Raw genomic sequence first — 19,054 nt, 5'->3', positions numbered from 1 at the left:
CATATGTGCCCTGTATATACAAATATGTGTATTTAAGCTTATGAACCTGTGTATTTAACAATCTGAGACTGAGAGCTTGCCTGTTTCAACCTTTGCTGACATTTGCTAAGGGATGGAATTCAAGGTCACATAAGAGTTCAGAAATATATCACTTGGGGCTGGAGAAATCTGTACAAATCTTGCAATTAACTCTCAGGAAAGAGTAGACCATGTTCCTATTGGTGGAGTTCACCCCTCAAAATTGGGTGGAATCACATCAGCATCTGTCCATAGAGGAGTCTTATTCAACTTTGCATTTTGACTCATTCCATGTGACTCAAAGGCCAGCTTCCCATTCTAATACCTCTGGGGACACTTGTTTTCTTTGCTAAGACACTTCATCTGCACGAAAAGGAGTCTCCTAGGTCAAGGCTGGAGAACATTGAGCCATTGGGAATGCCAGCCTTGGTCTAGTGACACCCAAGGAATTTTAGTTTAGAGGGCTCTTACCTCTCTGATTACTCCTTCTAGGATCCTTTCACGAGCTCCTTTACTTCCCCCATTTTTAGTTATTTTGTTTCAGGAGTCTGCCTCCACCCTCTTCTTCATCCTGAGTGGTCTTCCCTGCTCCCAGGGTTCCAACTACCTGTGGAACTGTGGCTCCCTAATTTATATCTCTAGCCCAGCTTTTATAACTTCTACCTCAAGTTCCAGACCCACTATCCACAGGCTACTCCACCTTTCTACCTTAATGTTGTCACTAGTACCTCCTGTCCACCAGTCTCCTAAACTTACTCTTCTTCCTGCGTTCCTTGTCTCAGTGGCACCACGAGTCTGCCGAGCTAGAGACCTGGGAGTCATCCCAGATTTCTCTCTCACTTCATCCTCATTCTGTTCAATACATTCTGTTTAATTCACTCATCTGGTCATTCGGTGAATAAAATTGAAGCACCTACTATGCGCCAGACATTGTGTTAGGTGTCTTATTGTGTGTAAGAATAGGCAAGGTTCCTGCCCTCATAGCTTATGGTCTAGTTGAAGAAATATTGTTATGGCAGAAATGGCACAGAATTATGAGTGTGTAGTCTGGGGGACAGGGAAGGCTTCCCCAAGGAAGGGACATATAGGAACAGAGCTAAAGGAATTAACTAGATCAAGGGCGTGGGGCAGGGAGTTCAATTTCCAAGCAGACAGAGCAGTGTGTGTGTCAGTCTTAGATGAGGTAGAAGGAGTGAGGGATGGCCTTTGAGGAAGTGAGTGGCCTTGAAGGAAGGACTTTGTGGCTGAGGCATAATGAATTACAGTAATAATGATGGGAGAGGGCACTGGAGAAGTAAGCAGAGGCCCTGTCGTTCAGTAAGGATTTTGGTCCTTCTTTTAAGAAGACAGGGAAGACGTTGAAGACTTTTAAGGCAGGCAGGGGAAAAGGGGAGGTTGAGGGATGACAGATTTATATATGACATTCACTCTGGCTACAGTGTAGAGAATGGACTAGATGGGTCTGAGTGGATGTGGGGGGGACAATCCCATTGGCTTCCTCCCTGCCACCACATAGCCATGATCCCCAGTCCAGACATCTGTTGTGTCCTGCCTTCCAGCAGAAGATACCTCTACTGTTGTCCCCTTGCAAGTCACCTTCAGTGTGATTATCTGACTCACCTTTCAACTTCTGTCAATAGAAAAGAAAATTGACAACCCTTCATTGGGCTCAATATCAAGTTCAAACTCCTTAGTCTAGTCGACAAGTCTCTTCAAACCTGGCCCTTGCCTCCCTCTCCAGTGTCACTTCCAACCACTTGTCCTCAAGTGCCCCATGCCATAGTCCATAAAAAGAGGATTTGAGAGCTGGACAGGAGTTGGAGGAGAAAGAACCAGAAGAGTAGAAGTACCGCGAGCCAGATCAGGCTGAGTCAGAGGTCCAGGATGCTGGCCCAACTGACAGCACAGGACACTGGCTCACATGGGGATTTCAGGCAGTTGCCACAAGAGTATCAAGGACCAACACTTGGGAAGCACTCGGGGACAAGGCATCTGGTGGCTTGGACATAAGACCAGAGGTGTAGTTGCTGGGAGGTAGTGACTGAGAACAGGACCCTGAGCACTGAGAGGTGGGAGTTTGAGGGCAGGACCCCCCACCAGTGAAGGACTGAGGTTCCAGGATAGCCAGGACCCCACCTAGTGAATAGGCAGGACTCAAGAGACTTGGGACTCAGAAGATCAGGACAAAGGCTGACTTGAGGCTGACTTGGAAAGAGGAGAACTACAGGAAAGTTCTTTATATTCTACTTGCCTGGAGCTAGAATGATTCTTAGAGTCAAAGAAGCAAGGCTAAGCCTCAAGTCCGGGCTAGAGCCAGAAGGGCACAGAGAAAGGGGCCAGGCAGCTCCTGCCATCACCCACAGCAAGATCAACAAGCACACAGTCACAGCTGTGGCTAGTTGTCAAAGTCAAGGACATTAAAGGTTAGCCCCATGAACCCCACAGAGCTGTGATTGCTTGGCAGACCCATCCAACTTCAAGGGGAATCAAATCTCAACATTAGTATGGTTCTGAGAGTAGCTTTGTAACTCTAAGGAGGACCTCTGGAGGCCATGACTGTGTACAGTTGACATGGTAACCAGAAGACTGTGACATACTTAGAGTGTGGTGAGGTCATAGAACACAAGCTTTAAAGCAGGTGAATCATGTGTGCCTCATTTATTTTTAAAAGAAACTCCTGAGAAGAGCTTAGGACAATTTTTTCCCCCGAGTGCCGTTTCCCAAGGGTACTCACAGAACAATAAGGTGTGACTGTAATGGCTGCACTGAGTTGTCTTTTGGACAGTGTTAGAAGGGACATTAAGAAGGTGGACAGAGAACTAAGGCAATTGAGATGCATCGACGAGCTTAGCACACGATGCCTGTGCGACTTATACATGCACCCGTATTGCTGCTGTGACCTGCACCCGTATCCATACTGCCTGTGCTATTCCAAGCGATCGCGCTCTTGTGGCCTGTGTGATCTCTACTATCCATGCTGCTTGTGTGATTATAAGCTTTACTGTCTTCGACCTTCTCTCAGAAGTTTGGAGAGGAAAGCCATTAGAGCCATAGAGGACGAAAAGAGAGAGCTTGCCAAGTAAAATAACTTATTTTTAGATTTTTATGGTTGGTGTATTAGACTTAGTTGGAATAAGGGGGAAAATGTGACCATTGATACTTGAACAAAGATAAAAAGGGTTCAAGATAATGACTCTGGTGACTTACGAAAAATTTAAGAGTAAATGGGTCTGTGTCAAGAATTGTAAGATTCTCAAAAGACAATGTAATGATGTCGATTGGCAAGGTTGGTGGTGGTTTATAGCTAGAATGCCAACATGATAAATAATGTGGCTTTAATGAGGGGAAGAAACAGGGGGTGTCATTAAAAAGCCATTGGAAGCAGCAAACTAAACATTTTTCCTGGTTATGAGTAAAGTAATTTGAGTATATTTGGACTTACAGAAATGACTACAGGAGAAGTAATAACAATCGATCAAATCCTTAATGTTTGCCAGAGGCTTTAAGAGCAGGGGAGCAAATTGAACCAGAGAGGCATTTCCTCATTTTGTAGGAAAACCTTCCTCCCATCCCCCAACTCCAGACAGAGACTAAAAATTCATCTGTAGTTGGGTCTAGTATGTTGGCCTCCCCTTCCAACTCCAATAAATGTTGTGCAAATAAACTACAGAACTGAGTCACAGCTTTCAGAATAGACTTGAAAGGGTTTTTTTCATTGAACTGGGTAATTTTAAAAAGTCACTTCTCAAAAATTTGATTTTGGGTTACATTTTCTTTTTTGCCTAGAGAAAGCTCTCCTTTTCTAACTTTCTGTACATGCCATTTAGGTCTGTTGTTGTTGTTGTTGTTGTTGTTATTATTATTATTATTATTATTATTATTATTATTATTATTATTATTATTACTTTTGGTGTCTTGCTGGTGCAGGGATCTGAACCCTTGACCTTGGAAGTCTGTTACTATTGATAAGAACTGTCCCCTCATTAAGTAAATTATGATACATCCATATATTGGGATAATATGTAGATGTAAAAAGGATTGATGAAGGATTTTATATATTGATGTACTAAGTGAAAAATCAAGGTGCAGAAAATCTTTAATATGCTACTATCTCTTAAAAGATGGGCATAGATACACCGATACATGATGAATGGATTAGATAGATGGATATATAGAGTCTCTTGACAACAGTGATAGTGATGTTTCATTGCAAAGGGCAATAGGACAATTATTGTCTCAGTCATCAGCCACCAGAGGTCAGGAATGGACCTCCTTCATAGTCTAGGATGGAGAGCTATCACCTATGAATTCATCTGCACTCTTTGAACCAATGTTTATTTTTACTCCTTAGTGTATCAAGTTACATAACTTGCTCACACTGTGAGGCAGGGACTCTTAATATTTGGTCCAAATTGAGGGTTCCTTGCGAGCAGGTCTGTGTCCACTCTCCCTGTGTCTTTGAATACTTGAATACCCTGGATCCAAGTTCTCTCAGCCCTGGTCTTCTGGCTGCTTCCCTGTGCCCAGACTCTTCAGATGAAAATGCTGCTTCTCCCTTTGCTGTCTGGGCTCTTCACACCTCCTTCGGGAGGCCCTATTTCTTGGCATGCACTAGACACAACTTCAAGCTTAATTCTTAGTGGTGTCATTTATACAAAAGTAATGCTGTCTCTGGTTTGTGGTACTTTTCCTGACAGTGTCTGGGTCTTTGCCGGATTTTTTTTTCTGTGCCTGAGGCAGTATGAGTATGTGAAGCTAGTGATGTCTTTACATTAATTTCCATATCTCTGAACTGATAACTCCAAGTCCATTTTAGAAATGACCTCAGGCTTGCTCTCTTTTATCTCTTCCCAGCCACTTTTCTTCCCATTTATACTACCCTGTGAAATTTCTATGGGGTTTCTTACAATTTGACATTTCATTACCCAGAAGGGCTTAGTGTCACCTGCAAATTTAAATATCCAATTTTCCCGAATATGGGTGAAAATGTTATGCCCTGATCCCAGCCCTAAACCCAGAGGACTCCCATTGTTAATATTTGTTCTTCCAGTGAAATGTATCTTTTGTCTTCTCTCTAAGCTAGCTCCTGATCCTTGACTAAATAGATCCAAAAATATCATGTCGATTCAATGTTTTTCAACAATCTTTGGTGTGAAACTTTGCCCAAGGCTTTTTGAGTTTAGAATTCATAGAATTCATATTCACATGACCTTTCACCCTTTAAGAATGCTAGGGGGTTGGTTAGTTATGACATGTCCTTTCAGATGTCAGACTGTATTGTCCAGAAGGTTCTTTGCCCAACAGGAAAGACTCTTTGTCGTTGCCTCAGCCCCACTGAAATTATTTTTCTCTGTGAGAGTCAATCTGCTCTGTCTCAGGGTGCTCCATTAATAACTGGTAAGAAGCCTGGGCCAACAATTTCTTAATTCCCCCCGTAGTTTCTTGAGCATTTCTGAGTGTGTGTTACTTGATTGACATGTGTATGTGTGTGCCATTTTCTTACACTGGACATAAAAGGTCCAACCCATGTCCATTGTTTATTAAGCAGTTGCTTCATAAGATACCTTGGCAGAGTCTTCCTTAGTAGAGACACAAGTAAACACTTTGGTTTCTTTAGCTTATTTGATATTCCCTTTCCCTCCCCAATCTTTTGCACCCCAAGCACTAGCAGTGCCCCTGACTCTTCCTTCCTCTTCTGGATTTAGAGGGATGGAGGTAGCTGAATTTGGTTTCCTTTGTGAGAAGCCCTGCCAGCAGCCTGACTTAAGTTTGCACCTGACTCCCCAGCACACTTCCTGGGCATCCCTGGCCTCTGTTCTACAGCTGGAGAAACAAAACTCGGCCCCTCCTCAGTCCCGCTCGTAGGAGTTTATTGCCTAATTGATGGTTGGCCCGCTGTGGCTCTGACACGGGGCACTAGTCCTTGTGGACAAAGTAACCTGGATTTCCAGCTGTAACCTGGGCATGCATTGGGCTCAACCTCTGCACCCCTCGCTGGTACCTGGAAACTAATCCTGAGACTGTGTTGCCATCCACTCACCCAAGTACCTGGGGTTAGCCCCAATCACAACTAGAAATTCCCTTGAAAATCCCCACACAAGGTGTGCCATCTTAAAACTTCAAAAGTCTGCCTTCTCATTTCTTGATTCTCCCTTCATCCTCCGAGTCTGCAGTTTTCACTGAATCCACTCTTACTTGGTGAGGCCAAGGACAGTCCGCCCTAATGGGGAGCTCTTTGCGGATTCAGAGGTGCCTCACTCAGGTCTAAGCCCTTGGAGGAATCTTCCCATCCCCCTACAACACAGTTAAGCTGCGAAGGAAGCCACAGAGAGGGACCTTGGTGGCTTTCCCATTGACAGGAGAGCTTCCTCATTTCCCTCTGTGTCCTCTGCAGAGGTGGAAGTGAGTTGAGGTCTTCGGTTCCCTCTTATTTGTCTCTTCATTTCTGTAGTTCTCAGAGCCCAGTCGCCCGTGGCTGCAGGGGTAGGAGTTGCTGCCCATCTTAGGCCAAACGTGTTTCTATTATTTGGTTTGACCTTATCGTTTAATGAAAAAAGCCTTGGAGCTTGGTGACTTGAAGCCTAGATTTAGGGCAAGTCTGTGTATAGTGAAGCTTGGTACAGCCTGATAAAGACTTACCCTTCATTGAGTGAAATCCATGCGCCTAGCACTTCATGTTCATTTAATCTTTGTACCATCCCTGTCGGGCAATACCATCTTGGTCATCTTGTAGATGATGAAACAGGGACAATGTTCTTGATCACTAGGCAGTGGCAGAACCAAGACTTGAAGCTACATTTGCCTGCATCTGGAATCCATGTGCTTAATTAACCACCTGGTCAGTGCAAATTCGGAAAGAAAAAAAAAATGCAAATTTGCAGCGCCACCTCAGACCTACTGAATCTGAAACTCTAGGGGTGGGACCCAGCCACCTGTGTTTCAATGAGCCCTGCAGGGGTCAGCTGCATCTGTACTGTGCTATCCTGCTCCCTGCTGAGTGACATTGTCTTCAGCATCAATCTGAAAGTCCAGAGAAGAGAGAAAAGGCAGGAAAAGAAAGGAAAGGGAGAAGAAAGGAGAAGAGAATGGGAAGGATGAGTTGGGAAGGAGGAACTGAGTTTAAATGTGTCTTCCGAATGGGTCTAAATTCAGGAGAAAAAGCAAAGTACGCAAGCGAAGCCTAGAGGAAGGCCTGCCTCCCTGTGCTCCTGGGTAGAGACAGGCATTTTTGACATCTCCATTACTTTCTTCATCACCAGGCTGAATCTGATTCACCTCTTTGTGAAGATAGCTGAATATATAGCTCATCATTTCTGTGGGCAGTATGTCTCCCATTCAGGGGCTTGCTTGTACATACAGGTGAAATTCACCTTCAATAGCAAGAAGAGGTGGTGGCACAGAGTGGCAGACGCCGGCAATGGCTGTCTGCTAGCTTTCCTAAAAGGCTTTTGCAAAGAACCAAAGGGGCTGATATCCCTGTGTTTTCTGTGGCTGAGCTTCACCCCCAAGATAACAAGCACAGGAGGCAGTCTCTCTTTGTCCAGAACCCCACAGAGCCATGGAAAATCCCATGTGGGTTGATGGGTTCATCACCAGACAAGAGTCAAGTTGCAAGTTCAGAGCTGAGTCTCATGAGTAAAATGTGGCTCCTACAATTTCCCCTAAACCCACACATCCTCCCTGATAACCAAAGACCTAGAAGCAAGAGGAAGAAATCTGGCCTGGCCAAGACGTTTTAGACAATTTCCTGCAGACCCACATTTGTAAGGCCACCATGCAGCTGTTGCAGGGCCAAAGGAGCCAAAGAGACAGGAATAGAGGAAAAGGGGGGAACTCAAGCTATAAAATACCTGAAGTTGTACCTTGAGACTCAAGATGCTAAGAGGAGATGGGTCTGGGAGCTGACTTTGGCTTGTAGATCTGGCTCCCAGATCCATCTCCTGCAGAGAGCAGAAGAACTTTGTCTGGCAGAACCAGCCGTGGCATGGGCTGGCCAGTTAGCTTAGCTTATTAGAGCATGGCCTTCTAACACTAAGGTCAAGGGTTTGGATCCCCATACAGGCCAGCCATCGAGAGGGAAAAAAAAGAGACAGAGAGGAAAAAAAGAAAGAAAAAGAAAAAAAAGAGAGGGGGAAAAAAATAGACAAAAGCCTAACATCTTAACCATGCGTGAAGTGCTGTTATTAATACTTTTCATGCATTAACTAATTCAGGTCCCACAGCAACCCAGTGCGATAGGCTGACATTGTCCCAGTTTTATAGACGAGGCATAGTTCGAACCTATATACTCCAGTTCCAAAGTCTGATCTTAGGCACTTTGCTTTACTATCACTTGATGTATCATAATTGATCAGGCAGTATGAGCTGCTGTTATTATTTTTTTATTACTAAGGATGCATACAGTAGGACTGCAGAGAAGCAACAAGGCAGCTCTATAAGAACCATGGCAGTGGTATTTAACAACCAGCTCTGCGGAGGGCATGGGGAAAGCCCTGATTTGTAGCATTTTCCAATTTCCATGCTGCAAATCACCACGATTGATTTCAAGCTATCAATGTGAAGTCACTGGATGAGGAGTTGGGAAGAGACGCACCCAGTCAGCTCTGGCCAGTGGGGGTGATGCTGAGCCAGCACCCCACGGCTGGCCATTGTGTGTCTGGCCATTACAGCCCCACCAAGCTGCCCAGGTCGCTGCCGGTGCCGGCCATCCTCCAGAATCTGGAGCAGCTTCAAGGCAGCAGGTAGGGCCAGGCCCCAGTGGGCAGGGCCAGACCAGTGCTCCCCTGCCATGTCTTCTGTTGATGGAGCTTTCAGGCTGAGTTTCCGTGTGATTGCCCAGTGGTGGCACTAGTCTGGTGAATTAGCGGAGCTGGGTTCTAAACCTGCCAGCTATCTTTAAAATACAGATTTTAAATGGTATCTTATTAGTTGTGTCCCATTTATTAAAGAAAGAAAAAATTCTTTCTATATATAATATGAGGGTACTTCAAAAAGCTCATGGAAAAACAGAATTAAAAGATAATACAAATCTTTCCATGAACTTTCTGAAGTACCCTCATATAATTGCAGTAATGATAATGATAATGGTAATAAGTAAGCAGGATTTATATTGTGCCAAGCACTGTGTTAAGTAAAATATCGTAATCTCATCTAATCCTCTAATAGCCTTGTGATGTAGGTGCTTCTACTATCCCCATTTTACAGATGAGGAAACTGAGGCACAGAGAGGTTAAGGAACCTGCCCAAGAGAAAGATCTGGAAGGCCAATCACCCCTCCTCTGTTGTTAACAGAGGTTTACCTGTAGGGCAGTGTAATTGACATGGGGAGACTCTCATTTTTTACTTTATACATTTCTGTAAAGTTTGACTTTTTGCAGTGACTAGTGTTAACTTTTGCTATTTAAAAAAATAGAGATCAAAATATTGCTTCTTAAGCTGTGTCTGGGTTCTGAGTTCTAAGTTTCTTCCTCCCACCTTTCCTTTTCCCATATCCAGATTGAGAAGAACAACCAATAGAATTCTTGCCTCCTCTTGCTGTAGCAGTAACATTTTAGGATCGGTGAACGTGTGTGGCTTTGAACCTGATCAAGTCAAAGTTCGGGTGAAGGACGGAAAGGTGTGTGTGTCGGCTGAGCGTGAGAACAGGTACGACTGCCTTGGATCGAAAAAGTACAGCTACATGAACATCTGCAAAGAGTTCAGCTTGCCACCCTGTGTGGATGAGAAAGATGTGACGTATTCCTACGGGCTCGGCAGTTGTGTCAAGATAGAGTCTCCGTGCTACCCTTGCACTTCTCCCTGCAACCCCTGCAACCCCTGCAACCCATGCAACCCCTGCAACCCCTGCAACCCCTGCAACCCTTGCAGCCCTTTGTGTGACCCTTGCAACCCATGCTATCCCTGTGGAAGCCGATTTTCCTGTAGGAAGATGATTTTGTAAAGTGTACATAGAAACCCATGACTTAGTAGAAGTCAAGTACTCCAGCCAGGCAGCTCTTCCAGTGTTTCTCTTCCCCTTCCTATGGTCCGTGTTGTTCAAGTACATAGGAAACTGAATACATAACTGCAATCTGCTGATGTTGTGTCAAAGTCCTTTGGTTCAACCCATTACAGGAGCCCTGCAGTTAGTGGGCATTGGAAGAATTCCTGGATAGGAATGGAAGATGAGATGGTGAGATCCTCCCTCCCTGTGTCCTCCTCCATAACCAACTACCTGCAACTCCAGGAGAAGACACTGCTTTTCCAAATTATCCTGTAAAATGGCCTACTCCAGAAATCAAACCATCAAAGCAGAAGCATAGAGTAGTTAGGTTGGAAGACAAGCACTTTTTCAAAGCTACTGCAGTAGGAGTACTGAAAGACAGTAACTCCCCAAGCACAATGGGGCTGGGGTTTTTATTGGGACAATGATCAGAGTACAAAAGTACAGGGCAGGGGGAGGGGGACAGCCGGAGCCTGTTCACTGCTTGAGGGTGGGGTGGCCATAGGGCTTCTTGTTTTCCAACATTCCTGTGATTGTTGGAATTGGCCAACTCTTGTTCATGGTGGTTTGCAACCTCCTTGGGATTTATTGCATCTCCTTTCCCCAGTTCCTGAAACTGCTTGTAGGCACAGAAGTTCAGATCAAAGTTCAGGAGTGGAAAAGGACAGCTTTCGCAAAATGGTAGTGTAGTTCTTCTGAACTTGGACCCTCATGGACACAGCCCATGAGCTATTCTTGATTGCTAGCACAGAAATTAAAGAAAGAATGAGATGCTGGGGAGGGATCAGAATGAGTCTGCTTTCAAACCTGACTCTTAGAGGGAACATGAAACCCTGAAGTTTGCACAGTAAGTCTTTTCCTTGATCTCAGTTGCATGTGAGTTAAAGCGGTGGTTCACAGCCTTGGCTGGACATTGGAATCACTTGGTCAGCTTTAAAAATATGGATGCTAAACAAAACATAAAAACAAAAACAAAACAAAACAAAAACAAAAATGCTAAAAAAATTAAAAAGACAAGTGTTTTTCAAAATGAAAAAATGCAGATGCCTGGGTCCCATCTCCAGAGATTCTAATGTAATAAACTTGAGGGGCACCTGGTTGTTAAGATTTTTAAAAGCTTCCCGAGGGGGCTTCAAGTATGCGGCTAAGGGTGAGAAACTCTGGATGGGCTCTTAAAGCTCTCCAAGCCTTTTCTTTAAAAGTTTACTTCAAGGTTGAAGAATACTCATGGTGATAGCAGACATATTTTGCTTCCAGGTGAGGGAAGTAATGGCCCTCTAATACATGTTGTGAATAAAAAACATTGAACATTTCACAAATTTATTACCTAGCAACTAGGTATAAATGATTATGTTTGTGTGTACCAAATTGTAGAGTTACCCTTATAAATGCCTTGCCATGTTTTGATTACAGTTCACAAATATTCTAGTTTCTCATTTACAACATTTTTTGAGAATGATTTTGAAAAAATTTCACCCTATAGAGTCAATGGAAACCCCATTGGGGTCTTAACCCCTTGAACAAGTGGTAACCTCTGTCATCTGGAGAGCGCCATTCCAGGGCACTTTTAGGAAGTTAATTATTTTATTCACCCACCCACTTATCCACCCTCCTATTTGTTAATCCAGCAATTCATCCATTCACCCATCAACCCGCCAACCAGATTTTTTCATTTTAAATGCTAAAGATACTGTGTCTGCAAACAGGGATATGGAGAGAAAAAGACCCTTTTCACAAATGCCTCAAATTAAATTCAAGGAGTGGTGCTCTGGAGGAATTGGTGTGGAAGAATTCCAAAGAAACTACATTTGCAAAGGTTAGGAGAGGCCGGACTAGAATTAGGCATTTCCATGGTGTTAATGGTTGACATCACTGCCTTGCAGGAGCAGCAGGGAAGCCAGAGCCTGGCCTGCGGGGCGCTGGTTTCATGCACTGTCTGCTCATCCTCACAGGGAAAGACTCACTAGACAGACAAGTGTTTATCTACCGGGTACCCGCTCTGAGAGATGCACAGTGCCAGGTGCTGTTGTCAATACATACCTTTCCAGGAGCTTCTGTAGGTGAAGGCAAGACTAAAACCTGTGACATAAAATTGTCAAAACTCTTAGTGTGCTATCAGGAACTAAACTGCCTGGCATGGTCAGTAAGTGCCCTCCAGCATCAGAGAAGGGCGTGTAGGAGGTGAAGGGGCCAGAGGAGGAAGCAGGCTTGGGTGTGGCCGAGGCCTTGGGGAAAGGCACAGCAGGGCTCATTCCATGACTAACTGGATATGAGGAAGAAGCAACATATGCTGTTTTCAACATTGTCTTTGGCTGGTCGATTGACCCTTGTGCTTGGATGGTTCTGCCGTGGCCTTTAATGCAGTTTTGCAGATCAGAGTCCAACTGTAAACACCTGCTCCATCTACCTGGGTGGGAGATGGAATGGTGGTGACTCTTAAAGGGGCAGAGGCAAGAAATCAGACCAGATGGGAACGGAAAGACGAGGGAGGCTCTGAGCTACTCGCTGTCCAGCACATGTGTAATGAATGAACACATAAACTAGGTAAATATGCCACCTACTAATAAACACGCTCAGTCAATATTGTAGAGGTAAAACTGGAGATGAAGATAATTACACTTCCTAGGGTTCGTGGAGTACATTCTAGACCCGAAGGATTATTTGACAGTATCATGAATAAAAAGTTTCTCAGGTATAGGGTTGAGGTGAATCTGTACTCAATGGCATAGTGTATTGTTCAACTTCTTTCCAAACTCACGTAGTGGATTATTTTATAAAAAGATATTACAGATCCTCGGTGGACTGTTCTTCAGTCATTGTAAAATAGCTTTATTTAGTGAATCACTCATGTCCCTAGAACTAGAATAAGTAAAAGTTTAAAAATTATCTCAACTTCTCTTCCTCACATAAAAATTCTTCTCTGTCTTTGTCTCTCTTTTTCTGTCTCTCTCTCTGTTTCTTTCTCTCCTATACAAGCTCCTATGAGTGTAACAGACTGGGAAAGCTTGGGACACTCTGATTTAGCCCTTTAGCTGAGGACATTAAGCTGAAAGTTAAGGCAAAATTGATCCTGAAACTAGAAGACTTACTGCTTATAAGAAAAGTAAGGGAGAAGGGTATTGCTGAGTGGCCCAGATGAATTCCAGTGAAGTTTGAAGGGTTTTTTGGAATTTATCATTGCACAGTTCTCATCAGATGCCTGGGTGATGAGTCACATGATTTGTAATCATAGGTGCATGATGGACTCAGAAATTACCCTTGGGGAGCAACTGCTTTTGATGCTAACACTGAAGTACTTCCTTCTAGTTCAGAGTTGTACAGTAAGTATTAGTTTCTATCCCTAAAGATAGAAAACAAAATGAAAATACATTCATTATTTAGGCCTCTGGATCCTGATGTATAAAACTTGACAATCAGAATTGAATACCTCTTTCCCTAAGTACACCAAGCCCTGGTACCAGTGTTAGTCACACAAAGGTTAGCACACCTGGCCGATATATCACCACACCTTGAAGGCTCATAAACCTGGCTTTTTACTGATGACAAAGCCCATGATTTCAGGGCCTTGAGTGTGCTTCAGAGAATGTGTCTGTCCAGGATGTGTTCTGGAGCCAGGATGCCAGACAAGGTATTTGAAATCCAGCCGTCACTATTCCTGAAGCAACTGGTCCACCACTTAGAATCTCTTCCAGTAGGTCATCTTTCTCTTTGCACAGTAAAGAGCACCCCCAAGGGGATGGAGTGACCCTGTGTGGTTGAATAACTTCTGCTCTTAGTGGAATGGGGGACCACCAACATCAGAATATTCAGAATTTCCAGTCCAGAAGGTTCTGGGTGAAGATACCCCTTCTCTTCAACTCAAACTTCAGTGATAACTGCATTTTCATACACCAAACTAAGGAAAATGGTCTAAAAAGAGTTTTACTCCGGTTTGTGAGTTTTGGGTGGGGTGGGAGGGGGTATAAGCCATTTTATATCTATGAATTCTGGAGATCAGAAATTCAGACCGGACATGATGGCATGGTTTGTCTCTGCTCCATTTGAGAAGACCCAAACAGCTGGAATCTTCTGAAGGTTTCTTCGTTCACTATCTGGCACGTGGGCTAGGCTGGGCTGACACTGTCATCTGGTTTGTGATTTTAGATGAAAAAGTCTTACAGGCTGAAGAAAACATGCTTTATTATACACATAAAGAATTGCTGTTATTAAAAACAATCTGCTAACATAAAAAGAATCAAATGTTCAGCATTAAAAATGTTTCCACTCAGAACATTTGGAAGTAATACAGCTTTAGAAAGAATCTGGTCACCACGACTGTAGAAACAGCTACAGTCAGACACACCTAAACAAGCTTTGTTCACTTTTCTTTTTCCAATTATGTTTGTAGTTATTAAAACCACTTTAATTAAAATGGATCACTGCTTAGTGCTGGTTCTATAAGTATAATGAGTCTGTATCCCAGATTGCCTGGGACAGCCCAGATTTCAAATGACCATGTCTTGGCTTGGGAACAGGAGGATGCGGTTCCTTCATGTTTCCTGTGGGAGGTCAGGGTGTACTGATCGAGGTGTTAAGAAGCTAGCACAGATCTTTCAGATCACACCTGAGACAGCAACAGAAGAAAGGAGACAAGGACAAAAGAGGCATCTGAGACAAGCTGGGGCCCCTTGGAGAACCATGGGAAGGCGGTAGGAAAGCACAGGCCAGGATTTGAGCAAAGCAACTTGGCAATAGATTAGCCATCTCAGAAGAAGAAGTTGGTTTTCCTGAGCAACAGCTTAGTCACTTTCCGGTATCATCAGTGTCAAACACTTCTTAGCCTCCAGGGCCCAGCTATGGACTTTTGAGGTGTTCTACCTCCTAGGGAGGGGGTGGGTTCTAGAAGCATGGGTCTTAGGGTTTACCTGTGGGAGAAACCTTCATCCTTGTTCATGTGAACCCACCTGGGGGCCTTCTCAGCCTGCAAGAAGCCAGCCAGGATGCAGAAATGGCCAAGACCAAAATCTTTGCCTTTGAGTTTCAATCCAGTTTGGGAGGCAGACATATAAACTGGTAAGTTATAATTCCACCTTATCAAGGATTCCTATCGAGATAGAACCAAGCCCTGACAGGCACAGTGAAGACAGAGCCACTGGCCACAGGATCACGGGGTGACTTGGCAGGCCATATTGTGGCCGGGTCTCCCACAGCTTCTTTCTACATCTTCTTCCCCCTTCAGTGGGTGAATGAGGGTAAGAACAAGAAGGTACTTTGCAGTTCTTTGGGGGGGCTTTAATTTCTCCTTCTGGGTTTGTTTAAGCTCTTCTGAGAAGCCCCCTTATCCTTCCAGGCTCCCTTTGCTTCTCTCCCTATTTTCTCCCCTTTAGGGACCTGTCAGAGTCCAGACAGGACACAGAGTACACCCAGCTGGGCTTTTTGAAAGACATTTTAATGAAGCAACTTTGCAGAGGTGTGGGTGGCTTCACGGGAGTAACGGGACGGTTGACGCACACAGGGGAGGCTGTTCTCTCACGGGGCCCACAGAGGCAGCGAGGGAAACAGGGTTAACGGTGTCCAGGGGAAAGCTGGAGCCTCGGACCAGGGGCTTGGCAGGAGCTGGGCTGCAGCAGGCAGGGAGTGAGAGGAATAAATACTCCCACCTCTCTCTCCTCTCAGTCTCTAATCCTGACAGTGCATTCCATGAGCCAACTCCAATGCGAGAGCAGAGGCAAGAGAGCCCTGGCGAGAGAGTTTGACCAGGTTGGCCACCTAGGGCCTGCAGCAGAGCGGAGAAGAACTTGAAATGGAGCTGTAGAGATAATGGGAAATAAGCAGCACTCCTCCCCTCCTGCCCTCCCTCTGTCCTTTCTTCCTCCTCCCTACCTGCTTTCCTGCTTGCCCACAGGGCATCATGCCAGGCATTGAGGAATCAGGGATCAGCAAGCCAGACCTGTTCCCCAACTTCATGGAGCTTACAGTCTAAGAGGGAGACAAATACAGAACATACAATTAAAGGAATGGATGCATGGGCTCAAGGAAACAACCTGGGTCTGTTTTAATTCTCCAAAGTTAGGCCACATAGGTCCTTGCTCCTGAAAGACAGTGCCTGAAGAGACTCCATGAAAACTCTACTCAGAGCTGATCCTACAAAGCCCAGGTGATGGACCACTCAGAATTCAGTGGCAAAATGCTGCACACTACCAAGTCATAATCCCCCCATGCCCTCTGCTGTTCTACAGCATTTCTATGCCTTTTGCTAAACTATCCTTTAATATGTAATGGAAGAGAAATTCTGAAGAACATCTTTTAACCTGTTTAGATGGAGGAAAGCAATCTAAGTAAAATAGGGTACTCAGAAGCCATAACAGAAAATACAGATATACTCAATAACACTTCTAAATAGTGTGAGGCAAAAATCATAAAAAGTCAATAGAGAAATAACAGGCTAGGAAAAATAGTTAAAACTTGATAAGGTTTATATTCTTAGTAGTTTGAAAAGCAAAGGATGAATAATTTTAAAATAGGCAAGAAGAATGTTTATAGCAGCTTTAGTCATAATTTCCAAAAACTAGACACAAACAAGATGTCCCTCAATAGGCGAATGGGTAAATAAACTGCGATGCATCCATACAGTAGAATACTATTTCATGATAAAAAGAAATGAGCTATCAAACCACAAAAAGACATAGAGAAAGCTTAATGCATACTGCTAAGTGAAAGAAGCCAATTTGAAAAGGCTATGTACTGTATGATTTCAATGACACAGCATTCTGGAAAAGGCAAAACTACAAAGATAGTAAAAAGATCAGTGGTTGTCAGGGGTTTGGTGGGAAGGGGGTCGAGGGTTGGATAGGTAAAGCACGGGATTGTTTTTTAGGGTGGTGAAACTATTCTGTATGATACTGTGATGGTAAGTACAGGACACGATGCTTTGTCAAAACCCACAGAACTTTATAGAACAAAGAGTGACCCAATGTCCCAAATAAAAAAAAAAAAATTAGGATATCAAGGGATTCCAGCATAGAACGCAGACTATGACAAAAGAATCTAACTCTATTACAAATGTATCAAAACACTTTACTGAAGAGGGTGAGGGGAAGGGTGCTGACCTGTGTAAAGCTTTTCCCCATCAGGGAATGGGTTAACAGTTCTGATACTGCTATACGTGTGTACTGGAGCTGAACAAGTAAGTAAATACTGGTGCATGGTGGGAGCCCGCTTCTCACTGCTGGAGTGGGAAGCTCAAATAAGCCAGGGAAGTAAGTCCATGTGACAACAGGTTAGAGTTGCAGACATAGAAATGAACTCATGTCCATATAGAAATATGTATAGATATGTATATATACACTAGTTAGTATGCTCACATACATTTCCTTGCTCTGTCAGCTGAAATGGCCTAGAAACAAGGACGCCCCAGTAGCAATGAGCAGATCTTGTGGCCCGACCTTGGTTTCTAATACCATTTTCCAATTAAGAGAAACCAGGATCCCTTAGAGAAATGGCTGATGCCAGCACTGGGGCAGGAAGCACACAAGAGAAACTTGGAGCATCTTGTAGTGCCAGAAAGTAAGGAAGTGCTTTTAAAAAATCCACATTGATGGGCCAGTCCGTGGCTCACTTGGGAGCGTGTGGTGCTGATAACACCAAATCAAGGGTTAAGATCCCCTTACCAGTCATCTTTTAAAAAAAAAAAAAAAATCCACATTGATGGGGGTATGTCAAGGGACATGGGAGGCAACTGAGAGAGCCCCCAATGGTCAAAGCTGGAACAATTGGAGCAACAGAAGTTGCTCAAAGTAGGATTGGATTATAACCCCCAGGTATGAAGTAAACACCCATGCATGTATGCTAATATAAGTGAATGACTGAGTAAATAATTCAATGGCAGAGAAGAGACAAATCTCCTATGCAGAAGAATTCTGAATGATTTATGAAAATATGTCACCTTCAAGGAGGTGGAGCATAACTCTTCACTTCTTAAGTGTCAGCTGCTCGTACTGACTTCCTTCCAAGGAGCGTACAATGCAAAGAGAGGAAAAAAGAGTAACTTTCAGTGGAGAAACATGAGAAACACTTCCCGAGCCAGGTGATGGAGGTCAAGGTCAACAGCGGTAAGTCATGCTGACAGCAGGTACCCTTGACATGATGTGATGAGAAGGGCACTTTACCTCGGGGGTCTTCATCCCCAAAACCCATAACCCCAGTCTCATCGTGCGAAAAACTCCAGACAAATTCCAATAGAGGCACATTCTACGAAATATCTGACCAGTACTCCTCAAAACAGTCAAGGTCAACAAAAAAAATAAGGGAAGTCTGAGAAACTGTCAAAGCCAAGAAGAGGGGCTGGCTGGTTGCTCAGTTGGTTAGAGTGCAGCTTTATAACACTAAGATCATGGGTTTGGAACCCCACACAGACCAAAAAAAAAAAAAAGCAAAGCCAAGAGGTGATGACAAAATGTAACATGGTATCTGGAGTGGGATCTTGAAACAGAAAAAGGACATTAGGTAAAAACTAAGAAAATCTCAATAAAGTAGGCACTTCAGTCAATAACAATAAATTAATATTCATGGCTGGCCGGTTGGCTCAGTTGATTAGAGCAAGGATTCGAATCCCTGTACCAGCTGGCCATCAAAAAAAATAAGTGAATATTTGCTCATTAATTATAACAAATGTATCATACTAATTTAAGATGATAATAAAAGAGGAAACAGGGTGCTGGATATATGAGAACTCTATCCTTGCAATTTTTTCTGTAAATTTAAAAATGTTCTTAAAAAGCAAAATTTTTAAGTGAAATGAAAAAAAACGATAGGGAAGAATACAAGCAGGCAATTCATAGAAGAGGAAATACGAGGGTCAATAAATACTAAAACAAAACAAAGTCTTGACTCCTGCAATCTATATGCAAATGCAAATCAAAACAATAGCATACTCTTTTTCACACATTAAATTAGCATAAACTGTAAAGAGCAATATATATATATATATAGGCAGCTGGCTGGTACAGGGAACCATCCCTTGACCTCGTTGTTATAAGGCCACCCTCTAAACAACTGAGCTAACTAGCTAGCCTT

General features: G+C 43.7%; 1 protein-coding gene across 1 annotated transcript; it reads left to right on the top strand.

Annotated features, from left to right (window-relative positions):
* Positions 1 to 2,774: 2,774 nt before the first annotated feature.
* ODF1 (outer dense fiber of sperm tails 1) lies at positions 2,775 to 9,958 on the top strand. The gene is made up of 2 exons (XM_063080174.1): positions 2,775 to 3,097; positions 9,514 to 9,958. The coding sequence occupies exons 1-2, from the start codon at positions 2,775 to 2,777 to the stop codon at positions 9,956 to 9,958; spliced, it is 768 nt and encodes a 255-aa protein (XP_062936244.1).
* Positions 9,959 to 19,054: the final 9,096 nt, after the last annotated feature.

The sequence above is a fragment of the Cynocephalus volans genome, chromosome 15 (genome assembly GCF_027409185.1).
Source record: "Cynocephalus volans isolate mCynVol1 chromosome 15, mCynVol1.pri, whole genome shotgun sequence".
NCBI lineage: Eukaryota > Metazoa > Chordata > Mammalia > Dermoptera > Cynocephalidae > Cynocephalus > Cynocephalus volans.
Note: the sequence above shows the minus strand (reverse complement) of the source record. Positions and strands in the feature narration are given on the sequence as shown.

Bases quoted from the DNA above. Each gene is read 5' to 3' on its own strand.
- ODF1 (XM_063080174.1), top strand. From the start codon at position 2,775: ATGGCTGCACTGAGTTGTCTTTTGGACAGTGTTAGAAGGGACATTAAG. The intron at 3,098-9,513 runs GTAAAATAACTT...TCCCATATCCAG, and splicing joins GAAAAGAGAGAGCTTGCCAA to ATTGAGAAGAACAACCAATA.